At 45.8% G+C, this 13,147-nt stretch overlaps 1 protein-coding gene across 5 annotated transcripts in view; it reads right to left on the minus strand.

The window, feature by feature from the left end:
* LOC137789893 (ankyrin-3-like) overlaps positions 1-13,147 on the minus strand; it is an 85,271-nt gene that overhangs the window by 53,377 nt on the left and 18,747 nt on the right. For 4 of the 5 annotated variants that reach the window (XM_068583754.1, XM_068583752.1, XM_068583755.1 and 1 more), the window contains exons 3-13: positions 12,724-12,822; positions 11,800-11,901; positions 10,664-10,762; positions 7,750-7,935; positions 7,134-7,157; positions 5,053-5,151; positions 3,994-4,092; positions 3,302-3,400; positions 3,001-3,198; positions 1,828-1,926; positions 899-997 (exon numbers count right to left, since the gene is read on the minus strand). In XM_068583754.1, coding sequence (XP_068439855.1) covers positions 899-997; positions 1,828-1,926; positions 3,001-3,198; positions 3,302-3,400; positions 3,994-4,092; positions 5,053-5,151; positions 7,134-7,157; positions 7,750-7,935; positions 10,664-10,762; positions 11,800-11,901; positions 12,724-12,822 — 1,203 coding nt within the window. The remainder of the gene's footprint in view (positions 1-898; positions 998-1,827; positions 1,927-3,000; positions 3,199-3,301; positions 3,401-3,993; positions 4,093-5,052; positions 5,152-7,133; positions 7,158-7,749; positions 7,936-10,663; positions 10,763-11,799; positions 11,902-12,723; positions 12,823-13,147) is intronic. The other variant, XM_068583757.1, reaches the window with a different exon arrangement.

A 13,147-nucleotide genomic window follows, 5' to 3' on the forward strand; every position in this document is an offset into this window, starting at 1 on the left:
TTCTTTCAGTTTAGATATGGGAGGGAGAGAGAGAGAGAGAGAGAGAGAGAGAGAGAGAGAGAGAGAGAGAGAGAGAGAGAGAGACCCCTTTCCTCTCCACACCCAATGACGTCCCATAATGATCCGTTTCTACGGTAACCTGGCCACAGACACGGCGTGGGCGACCAAATACTTTGGGGTTGAAGAGTCGAGTGTGCAGCGCTCTTTCCCCCTCTACCGCCACTTCCTCTCTTTCAAGTCTTCACCCCATCTATCCTCCTCCTCCTCCTCCTCCTCCTCCTCCTCCTCCTCCTCCTTCCTCTTCCTTCCTCCTCCTTCCTCCTCTCCTCTCCTGACAGACGCATGATGATAATAGACTTTCTCCACTCCGGCATGAACTAAAGGTTTCTATATTTAACTACACCAGTCTCTACTACTCTCTCTCTTTCCCTCTCTCTCTCTCTCTCTCTCTCTCCTTCTCTCTCTCTCTCTCTCAGCGGTCGATGTCTCATCTCCGTGTGTGTTTTAAAAGATAATTTCAGCCATTTAGATTCATGTTTGTGGCTTTAACTGCAACGTTCCTCCTCTTTTCGCTCTGTTTTTGGTCTCCACCGTTTCTTCCGTTAGCATTCTAGCTGCTACATGCTACGCTACGTTCAACACGTCTCTGACCGTCTGCTGCTGAACAGGTAGGTGTTTTTTTTTAACACAGCTGCTCTCCATAAACACCATAAAGTCATGAAGTTATGAGGCAAGACTTTGCTGAACAAATACACACAATAAACACAAGTATTGGAATTAATTTGGGGTTCGTACGACGACTCAAACACAGTGAAAAGGAGGTCTGGAGACAAAATTGGAGTTAAACACTTTTAAAGACGTCTTTGATCCCGGTGTGAGGTGAACGTGGTGAACTCACCACGTTGCTCGTGTTGGGCGACGCCCCGTGGTTGATCAGCTGGTGCACGATGTTGTCGTGGCCCATGAACGCCGCGACGTGGATCGGCGTCAGGCCGGACTGGAGGAAGTTAAGAGGAAACAAAACGACATCATTTTCGACATAACGGCGGCCGCTCAAAGCGCTTTAACGCTTTAACGCTTTAACGTGTCGTTCAAACACACTCGTTCATTCAAGAGCAATTTAGGGTTCAAGTGTCTTTTCAAAGGACACTCGTCGAGGACTGAAAGGAGCCGGGGATCTAATTATTAAACATAAACTACACCTGGTGCATAGAAAACTCTCTAGCTGCCAGCTAAACTGTACGAGAACGACCATTTTCACATATTACACTCGTGGTTTCTTCACATTAACATGTCAAGTCAGTTCCATTGAAGCTGCTTTTAACTTTATATGTTTCTGGCTGCACTGAAGCGGTTGTTAATATTAACTTATTGAGTCGTTAAAGTGCTATTTTAATGAGTCTAGTTTGATTATTTCAATCTGTTTTAAGAATTTAACGGATCTTAGAAGGAAAAAAGTGTGTGAACTTGATTTAAAGCTAGTTAACTTCATCTCACAGGAGTTTCGGATCATGTTTCCGTTCATTAAGAAATACTTTTGTGCAGTATTTTAAAACGTGGAACAAAAAGTACAGTCGCTCCCTCTGAGACGTGGTGGAGTTGAAGTAGCAGCACGGAATTTAAGTACACAAACGGTGTACAAGTATGTCAAAAAATACCGCGGACTACTTTCCACCACTGTGAAGACTAACTTAACTTTGGTTGAAATGTTACACAACTTCTACTTGTACTGTGGTGAAAAGCTGATTCCACGAATAACAACCGATGCCACCGTGTTTCCATGACACACACACACACACACACACACACACACACACACACACCTACCTCAGTGACGGCCTGTATCGACGCTCCATGCTTCAGGAGAAGCTCCATCACCTTGACTCTGTTCTTCTTGCAGGCGATGTGCAGAGGAGTGAAACCATTCTGCAAACAAACGCACAATTAACGCACAAGAACATGAACGTTTTCAAAGAGAAAATAGTCGCGTCTCTCTGCAGGTTTTCCGCTGAGCCGGCGGAAGATAAGTCTGGATGGAAAATACAGCACAAAGCCTTCTCCGCACCACTCTTTCTTTCACTTTTCCCTCCTCGCCGCTCCGCATGCGAACCAGACGAGCATGTGTGGAAATAATTGACTCGACTCTGAGCCGTTAAAGTGAAAGGAAAAAAAGAATAAAGTGCGCTGCGCTGAAACAGACACTTTTCTTTACACTCCCCCTCTTCTTACTCGCTCGACTTTGAGGTTTCTAGCTCGATCCTATGACTTCATTTTCCTCTCCGTGTGTGTGTGTGTGTGTGTTTTATTTTTTCCTTCTCATTCTCTCTGGCTATGAAGTCCCAGAGCTGTAACCACACCCAGACGTCTCCCGTTACAGGACAGAGATGCTTGTCCTCGCTTTAGCCTCCTTAATGTTGATTTTCTCTTATTTAAGTCACTTATTTCGCTCTTAATTGTCGTAAGCGAACAAAATGCTGGGAGGCGAGGAAGAAAGGAGGGAAATTTCATCCTCATTTTGAGGTTACTGCATTCTTTAAAGTCCATTTCCGACGTGTTTTACGTCAAAGTTGCGTTAAAAGTCGCGATAATTTCACTTAGCTGTCCCTAATATTTCTCTCTCAACATCCCTTTGAGGTAAAGTTGACAACAGAACGCGGTAAATACACAGAGGAATACACTAAATACACGTATTCAATCTGTCCTCTATGTAAATGTGTTACTAAACTATTAGTTCTCGTGACGAATAAATCAAATATTACTGTATAAAAATAAAAACCCTTAAAAAAAACTAAAATCAGACCCTCAGTCTCCATTAAATGATAGTTTTCCTTCAAGTGTTCTTCAGCAAAACGTTTGATACCATTTTTAACAGGATTGTTGGCCATAAAATGATGTTTTTCGGTCAAATAAATGAACCCGTCACCTTTAATAACCCGGCACGCTCACACACACACACTCCTTCCTCCCATTGCTTTACACTCCACCGCTACAGATGCTCACCAGCGCCTTGGCGTTGGGGTTGGCCTTCTTGTCCACGATGACCTTGGCCACCTTGTAGTGGCCGCAGTGCGCGGCCACGTGCAGCGCCGTCAGGTAGTCGTTGGTGACGTCGTCCACGGGGACCTCGTGGTGCAGCAGCAGCTGGACGCAGTTCAGGTGGTCGCCCTGCGTCGCCATGTGGAGCGGAGACAAGCCGTTCTGGAGACGGAGGAGGGAGGGGGGGGGACGAGGTCACGGTGGGGGGGTTAGGAAACGAGAGGGAGGCGAGGAAGGAAAGAGGAGGGAGGAGGGAGGAGGTTACCTTTGTCTTGGAGAGGATGGGAGCTCCTCGGTCCAGCAGCATCTCCACCACCTGCTCGTGGCCGCTCCTGGCTCCACAGTGGAGAGGAGTCAGACCGTCCTGGAGGGGAAACACAACCGGACAGGTGCAGTGAGCGTCATACCTGCAGCAAGAGTCCTTAAAGAAGCACGTCAGACGCAAAATAAACCTCTTTTTCTATAGCGACTACTCAACCCGGGTGAGATTTACCTCCACGCACAGAGAAGCAACACATCTCATAGTTGGATAGTTGGAGAGAAGACTAGTGAAGAGTTTTGACCCCATTTTACTTCAGTTATACGACAATTTTTCTCCCTTTTTTCTCTCGTGGCTTCAAGGTGAATAAAAAAAATAAGCTTTCTACAAGAATTCAAGATAACTGATTGAAGAAACTGATGCACAAGTGATCACTTTGAGGTTGAAGTATCACACTAAGCAACACGGTGAAGCCCTGACCTCCATGAGGTCATTTAAATGATTACATGCTTGTCTTTGGACAATTTATACACAAAAGAAGCAGCTTTGGACCCCTTAGATATGACGATATAACGCTGGTACAGATGAATATACACAATACAGCCATTAGGAGACTATAAAGCTGCATTATGAGGGTGCAGAGCATCCTCTTTGCATCTCAACATCCGCTTCTAAATATAGATTTCCTGCATATGCACCTTGGTCCGTGCGTCTATCTTGGCCCCTCTCTCCAGCAGCAGTCGCACCATGTTGCCGTTCCCGCGTTTGGACGCTACGTGCAGCGGCGTGATGTCGTTCTGAGGAGAGAGGAGGAGAACAGCTTCATCGGTGTGAGGTGCATCTATTTTCCCAAATGCATTTCGTCGAACACATTTTAGACGGCGTGCAGCATTTTTTAACACATGAACCACTTGAAACATGACACTCAACTAGAGAAAAAGAGCTTTATTTGACAGTGCAGCAGGAAAATGGATAAATATCCCCCTCTAGGGGGGTGTAACCATTGCAGCAGCGACAGCTGCAGTGCTGTTATTTAATCGTTTCTTACTTTCTTCCTTTCTTTCTTTCCCCTGGGTCTTTTCCTATTGGACTAAACTGGAGAAGGAGGTTTTAATAAGACGCGTTTCCCCGTGGAGAGGATTTGACACGGTCTGTTAACTATTTCATCATTTTATCTGTGTGATCACTTTGAAGTAACGTCGTTATAAAAACACAACGTGTGTATTATAGTCGTGTACTGTACATTAAAGCACATGGCTGGCTGTTATTCTATATATTCTATATTGTATACTGAATACTTTAAAGCTACGCGGAGGAGCTTTCAGTTTGTGTTGATTGTGGCGCTCCCTGTGGACGAAGGAGGAAGTGTTTCTGAGAAAACCTCTCATGACTTATGAAGACCGTATTAAATTGAGGTCCGTAACAAGTTGAAAGTTCCTCATGGTACTTTTACTTCGACCAGAGGGTTGCTGCTTTTCCTCTGACTGATCATTTGGGACACGCCCATGAAACCAGCATCCATCCCTACAGGCTATAGGCGCTCGTAGCTGGCGACATGTGTGCTGCATGTCTGCTCCTGCAGAGCGACACGCACAGCTGCAGGATTACATGACCGCACTGGATTCCTGCACACACACATGCACACACACACACATTGGCCCGCCCTTATTTGAGAGCCTCGGAGTGAGTGTTTGCAGCAGCACTCACTTCAAAAGAAGTATGTGTGTGTGTGTGTGTGTGTGTAGCACAGTACACACCCTCGCCTTGAAGTCCACAGCCGCCCCTCTGTTCAGCAGGAGCGTCGCTACGTTGATGTTGCCGTAGTGAGCCGCGATGTGCAGCGGAGTGAAGCCGCTCTGAGGAGGACGAGAGACAGAGAGAGAGACAGAGAGAGAGAGAGAGATAATCGATTAAAAGAGGGAGGAAAAGAAGCTGAATATACGTCTTTACTCTACGTCCGAGCCACGAGCGAAGGCGTGATGGGATATTAAAGAGCGGTTTGGCCAAAAGCAGCAGAGCTGACGAGTCTAACATGCTTTGATTTTCCTTCTTTAGTGAGATGTAGATTTCTTCTGGTGTCACATTGCTCAGGTGCAGAGTGGATGAATCATAAGCAAATTAAAGCACATTAATTAAGCTCCTGTACAATGAAAACCATGCAAAGATAATGCATAAATTGAGCATCCACCTGTAGGTTTTGGTCACAATTCTTTAATAATTACACTCAGTGATGTGCGTTCATCTGAAAGGAAATCAAAAGGACGTGCAGGAGAGCGTGCATCAGTAGTTATTTAGATTTAACGGGACGATCTGGTGCTTTATAGAAATAAAAGTAACCCACTTTGATTCATGTAAATCATCTAAAAACATACATTTGAACTTGTTTAACTTGAATTTATGGAGAGAAAAAAAGCTGTCTTTTATTTTTCCAAAGCAACAAACAGCTAAAGTCAGCACGCCACATGTATTGATCATGTAATGCAAGGTTAAAATCAAGGGAGCGGATCAATCAGAAGCTGATCAAACAGCTTCCTGGGCTCAGTGGCAGTAATTAGCATTTCTTTAAAGCATAATCAGCACAATTTCCGGCTAATTTGTGGAAAAAAAATTAATAAAAATGCAATTAGCTAAAATCTATTAGCGCGCTAAAGCTCAACTAAATCCATTGCTGTCGATTCATCCCTCCAGTTGTTCCTCTTATGGACAGCTGGACGAGGATCTTAGAGGTCACATGCATGCAGACACTTTGACCGTTTACAGCATAAATAACCTCTCGAGCAGATCGGGAAACAAAAAGCTAGTCGGATCACGTTACAGGAAAGGGTCTAACTGTGGAGAACAGTGGGAAGGAAAGGATCAAATACTGTGCATTGTATGTTCTACGACAAGCGTCATGTGCACGTTTACAGCAGAGACAGAAACCTGCAGGATGAGGGTTAAACCTTTATGGCTTTACTCAGAGGGAACACATGCCAGCCACAAAAAAAAGAGAAATCACTTTGATCATTTAAAACCAAATGTAAGTTCTTGAACCGAGACGTTACAAAGGAACAGTTGGCATTTTGGGAGTCGCTTCATTGCTGGAGTCGAGACCTCCACACACACCCGGGGGGGCGAGATGGATTAACGACATGAAAATATGAAGCGCTTTCTGGGAAACACTTCACGTCAAATCTGTTCACGCCGGCAGCACAGGTGCAGCACTTTTTCAATAAAAGCGTTTGAGTAGATTCCTGCAGAGGTTATATATATATATATACATATGTAGGGCTTTGACGATAGAAGGGAGGAACAGAAGAAGTGGATCTGATCTGCGAAGCAAAAGCGCAGAAAAATCCAAAAAAAGAAGTTGCATTTTAGATTAAAAGTATGCTAGCTTGTTGAAAAAGCTTCTAAACGTGTGGTTTAATTGACAGCAGCTCTATATTGGTGGGGAAAAGTGGAAATAGTGGAATTTACAGGAGGATTTTGTTATAAATAGAAACCAGGACCAGTGACTACAGTTGTCCAGAAGGAGATGCAGCAGTGGAAATGTGCATTACGCTGAATTAACCACGTGCTGCTGTTGGCTCGAGGTACTTTCCACCAGAAAGTACCTCTTCTGATATTTATCTCATCTTTGCCCAAAAGCAGCAAGCCGCTGGATGCACACTCAGCACAGTGGACATTAAAGAAAAAACACACAGCAGGTGAAACGCTGTCAGCAGCAAAGGCATTCACGGCAGCATTTAGCGTTCATGCTAGCACACAAGAAGGCTTTTAGGGCTTTGCAACGGTGACCATGAGGGAACAATGGCAGGAGAGGAAGGAGAGAGGAGGAAGAGAAGAGAAGATGTACCTCTGTTGTTCTATTCACCATCATCTAGGAGGCAAGAGGAGGGGGGAGGGAGCGGCAGGGTCATAAAAAGGAACGAATAGAGGAGGAGGAAGAGGAGGAAGAGGAGGAGAGAATGGGGCGGTTAGTGCACCACAACGACGACAACACCAACACCACAGTTGCACCAAGCTGTAGGATGGGTACATGAGAACATAATGAGAGGAACCGAGAGGGAACCACACAGAGGAACACGCGGCTGGGTGACGAGACCTGATCCGATGTTCATTCTGCAGCGTGCAGTTTGGCTTTTTATTGTCCATTTGAGGTAAAAACTAAACAATAAAATAATAAAAAAATTAAAAGAATTTTTAAAAAAAAATTTGTTTCGAGGTTAAAGTGATAAAATTACAAAAAAAACTCACAGAAATATGAGAAAAATACCTTCCGAGATCATAAAATCTATCTTTTTTTTTTGGTGAAGGAACTAAATGACTTCCTCCGTAAACTCATCGACATTTATTTCCCCAAAATCTCTGAGAAAAGCAAATACACCTGCAGCTGGAAGCTGAATAAGCAGCTTAAACATGAATAAAGTTGGTTATGATGGGAGTTGTAGTCCCAAAAGCGCGCGTACTACCTTGGACTCCACGTCGGCGTTGTTGTCGCTCTGCAGCAGCAGCGCGGCGGCCTTGGTGTCGTCTTTCCGCGCGGCGATGTGCAGCGCCGGCAGCCGCACCTTCCCCTTGGTGTCGTTCTCCAGCAGGAGGGAAACCACCTGGTCGTGGCCTTGCTGCAGCGCCACCGCCAGCGGCGTGAAGCCGTCCTGAGGACCAAACACACAACCACGTGAGTACGATAGGACGACGGCAGGGAACGAGTGTTTCTACTGCAGAGAGAGAGACAAGTAACTCCATTAGGATGCTTTTTTATTTTGAATCAGTCAAAAAGTTGTAAATCTAATCTTATAAATCAACTAATATTACTGCTATTTTGTCACGTATAAGCTAAGATACCGTAAAAGTCGGGTTACAAGCCGCTGCTACCTTCGGTGGGTGTACCCGCTAGCTCCCCGCTGTACCCAGCTAGCGCTGCTGCTAGCTAGCTTTCCACTAGCTCTCTGCTAGCTCCCCGACAGCCAGCGAAGGTAGCGGGACCGGCCCCGGCTCGCGGGCAGTAGCTGCAGCAGCTAGCGGGGAGCTAGCAGCGGCGTTAGCTTGCAATGAACTTTGACTTAACGTCACGTAACTTCTGTGCTTAAGTAGCGCAACCTCTGTAGTTATTTAAACCCAAACTGTGCCGAGCGCGGGGCAATCTAATGACGCTGCGTCACGCTAATGCCCTGAAGAGAGTCTAAGAGCTCGAGCGTCTCGTCGAAGGACAAACCGAAAGGAAATCTCGCCGCGAATGTGCACGAACCAAGAAGAAAAAAAACATCAGGACGACACGACGAGCATCCTCCTGCAGACGTCTCCATTGACACAGAAACACAGAAAACACATGAGAGAGGCCGGCAGCGGTGTCTATAAATCATCAAAGAAAAGTAAAGATTTCTCACAAGTAAAACAAAACAGACATCGTGTGCGTGAGCGTGTGTGTGCGTGTGTGTGTGTTTATGCAGGACGCCGGCTGTCTGCAGGATGAAAACCAACTCAGCAGCATCGCTACGCCCACACATCAAAGCAGAAGCTCTCCTCGGAGATCACGCACACACAAAACTGTGCAGGCGAGAACACAAACAACCAAACAAAAACACACCCATCCTCACACACACACACACAAGGCATGAATTCAGCCTTTATACATATATATATATTATTTGTAACGCCATCCCAGAGCACTACACCCCGCTGTTCCATCTGCTCCATTATGGATTCAGGAAAAAAGGCACAAAGTCAGTTTAATGTCCTAAAAATACTTCAAGAGGCGGCGGCGGCGGCGGCAGCTGCGGTGAAAGGTGAGAGAAGGAGGCTTTTGATCTTTGTCTTTGAGCTGGAAAACTTGCAGTGACGCAGCAGAATCTCCCCTCACCGAGACTAAAGTAGCTCAGATGAAAGAGTTAAATCGCACAAAACCAGAGAGAGAAACTAAAACAATCCTCATGCGGTCGTTAATCGTAATTAGAGAAATAGATCAGAGGCCTTCACGCTGCAGTAGCATCACATCATGAAGATTTTTTTTTTGCAGTTTGTATTGTAGAACAAATAAACAATACCTGCTATAAAAAAAAGATGAAATGCAGACTGAAGATTTTTTTCTTTGATGTGTTCTGCAACACGCTTTGCTGAAACGGTTAAACATGAATTATTAAACACGGAGAGTCGCTCCAAACATGGAAATATATATTTCCCCACATGAATAATTCACTCATGTCTCCTGCTGGAGGAGGAGGAGGAGGAGGAGGAGGAAGAGGAATAAAGAGAACAGTGAGATGTGGCGGAGAGGAGGTAGACAAAAGGAGGAATGATGGAGGGAAAGAAACAAAGAGAGATGGGAGGAAAGAGAAACACACACACACACACACACACACACACACACACACACACACACACACACACACACACACACACCGTCCTGCTGCTCTAAATATTCTATAGAGCAACAAATGTATGTTAATCCGCAGCTGAAAATATTCCCCAACAAAATGCAGAAGTTCCTCCTGTTTCAGTATCGTTTGCTATAAACTACAAACGTTTAAGGAAATTACTGAAGCTTTAAAAGTATTATATAATTTGATTAAAATTAACTTGCCAAAGAGTTTAGTGGTAATACTTTGAGTACATTTTGAATGCAGGACTTTTACTAGTCATTCTGGCATTGTATTGGCACTGCAATCAATAATATTTACCGCAGTTTAAATATTCTATTCATTAATTATCATGTGTTTCCTCTTTTAAATGTGTTTTCAGACAAACCGAGGACGTGTTCGTCCAATTTTAGTGGCAGTTGGCCGCCTGCCGGCACGACAGCAGATGATGGATTGATCCGACACACTCGCAGCGTAACACTCATTCACACACACGCACACGCACAAACACACACACACACAATCCAACTGTGGACAGGGGACTTTGAAAAAATGTCCCCTATTTGCGGAAAAGTCCCCTGTTGGTGACTTTGTGACAACACTCAGGACCCCTGTTGGATAGAGAGGTAAGTGCACACACACACACACACACACACACACACACACACACACACACACACACACACACAGATGAGATGTAGTTCCTCCCTCTGAAGACAGTCAAGGTCACTCTGCATGGATACGTTAGCTTGCTCGCTACCTCCTTTCCTCTCCATCACCATCACCACCACCACCATCATCATCATCATCATCATCCCTTCCTCAGTCTATTTTTACCTCCTACATCACAGTAAACAATGGCTGCGTGTTCAGCTTGTGTCTCCACAGTGAGCCGCCGTTGGCAGCCGCCTATTTCACCGTCTGCGCCGCAGAGTCTGCCGGTCGCAGTGTGATTACATGAGGCAGGGAGGGGGGGGCTAAGTGATGACGAAGAGGGCGGCTAAGTGATGACGAAGAGGTCGCTTACCTCCGTGGCGATGCTCTGGCTGGAGCCGTGGTCCAGCAGGAACTGCACCACGTCCATGTGGTTCTCCTGCGCCGCCATGTAGAGCGGCGTGAAGCCATTCTGGAGGAGAAGAAACAGCGGTGAATTAGTCCTCAAAGAGGGTTGGAACAGGAAGTAAACAGGAAGTAAACAGGAAGTAAACACGTATGGAAGCACACTGCATTCACAAAGACATACACATTGGAAGCTTTATGGTGTAATTATGACTCGTGAGCTTTCTCCCAGAGAATCGATGAGCTGCTTTACGGCCATATTGGATTCACAAGATGTAGATGAAGCGCCGTCGTTCGTCGGGTATTTAATTTACCGGACGTTTGAAATCTATAAAATGGGTTTTTTGTAAATTAAATTAACATAAAATGTTCTTCTTCGTCGCTGAAGAGTTGAGCTCCGCCCTCGACCTCCAGGAGCTCTCACTGTGTCACCCTGTTCATACCGCACACCTGATACCAGAGATAAAGGCTGAGCTGTTGACGTGTGTGTGTGTGTGTGTGTGTGTGTGTGTGTGTGTGTGTGTGTGTGTGTGTCGTGACACTAGAACATGGCCAGATCTCCATGGCAACACGAGGATCCAAAAATCACTTCAACAAGCAAAAAAGCCTCTTCCTCCTCTTCCTCCTACTTCTCCCTCTTCTTCCACCCCCCTTTTCTTTCTCCTACTCTTCTTCTTCTTTTCCCCCCCCCCCCTTCCACCTCTTTCTCTTCCTCTTCCTCATTTTCTTCCTCCTCTTCCTCTTCCTTCCTTCTCAAAACTAAAATATGATCATAGATCTCGAAGAAGTTCAGTAACGGCACTGAAGAAGCTCAGCGATAAAAACTTCATTTTTTCTTTGACATTATTACAGTTGCTGTGGTGACCAGAACAGAGTGTGTGTGTGTGTGTGTGTGTGTGTGTGTGACGACTGAATGTGGGCCAGGAAGCACTGCAGAGCTGCTGACACAGCACACACACACACACACACACACACACTGTGTGTAAAATAGCTGTGTGTGCATTCATCTGCATGAGCGCACACACCCAGACGTGGATTTCTAACAACGATGATGTGTGTGTGTGTGTGTGTGTGTGTGTGTGTGTGTGTGTGTGTGTGTCTCACCTGAGACTGGGAGTTGACGTTGGCGTTGTGGGTGACGAGCTCCTTCACCACGTCCGTCTGCCCGGCGAGCGAGGCGATGTGGAGAGCCGTGTTTCCTTTCTGCTTTGGAGAACATGAAAAACATTTTAGACTTTTTTGTATAATTTACAACGTGGCGCCGAACCTCCACGCAGAAGAAGAAGAAGAAGAAGAAGAGGGAGAAGAGGAAAGAAGAAGAGGAAGAAGATTAAAAAGGAGAAGGAAGAGGAAGGAAGAAGATGAAGAAGAAGATGAAGAAGAGGGAGAAGGAAGAGGAAGGAAGAAGACGAAGAAGAAGGATGAGAAGAAGGAGAAAAAGAAGAAGAAGGAGAAGGAAGGAAGGAAGGAAGGAAGGAAGGAAGAAGAAGAAGAAGAAGAAGAAGAAGAAGAAGAAGAAGAAGAAGAAGAAGAAGAAGAAGAAGAAGAAGAAGAAGAAGAAGAAGAAGCAGCTTTGTAAAGAGCTAACTGAACTCCAGGAGTTTCTCACGTCAACACATCTGGAGACACTGCATGAGGCTTTCAAGCGGACAGGAAGTGTCTGTAATCTCAGATTTTAATCCTCATTTACATTCAGGTCCAAACAGGAAATGCGACCTCTGCATTTAACTTTAACTTCTGCGCCGCGCTGCAGTAAATAAAGCGGTGCAAAACACAACAACCTGGTAGAAAGTTGAATAAAATGACTGCTTTCCTCCATCAGCAGTGTAATTAAGCTTCCTGGTGATGACATCACAGAAACGTCCATGAGGGAAACACACAGTCTGCTCGACCTCTCGGCTTCTCTGCTGCTGGAGCCGTGTGACTTTGAGAGGACGCTGACGCTGCAAAACCACCGTGTGTGTGTGTGTGTGTGTGTGTGTGTGTGTGTGTGTGTGTGTGTGTGTGACTCCTGGGTGGCACACACACCTTGGTCGCAGCGTCCACGTTGGCGCCGTGCTTGATGAGCTCGGCCACCACCTCGACATGGCCCTCCTTAGAGGCCAGATGGAGAGCATTCAGACCGTTCTGGAGAGAGGGAAGGAGGGAGGGAGAGAGAGAGAGAGAGAAAGAGAGAGAGAGAGAGAGAGAGAGAGAGGGAGGGAGAGAGAAGGTGAAAGAGAACGAGATGGAAAGAGGGAGAGAGAGGGAAGGAAGGAGAGAGGAGAGAGAGGGAGGGAGAGGGTGAAATAGGGAGAGAGAGAGGGGGGGTGAAAGAGGGAGAAAGAGAAAAAAGGAGGGAGAGAGAGGGAGAGAAGGAGAAAGAGGGAGAGAGAATAGGTCAGCATGTTGAGACGTTTCAGTCAAAAACAATGGGATTAAAGGGGAGGAGGCGGGGCTTCTTCTTTTTAAC

This window comes from Clinocottus analis, unplaced genomic scaffold, assembly GCF_023055335.1.
Source record: "Clinocottus analis isolate CAN_PGR_092001 unplaced genomic scaffold, fCliAna1.0.p SCAF_19, whole genome shotgun sequence".
Taxonomy (NCBI): Eukaryota; Metazoa; Chordata; class Actinopteri; order Perciformes; family Cottidae; genus Clinocottus; species Clinocottus analis.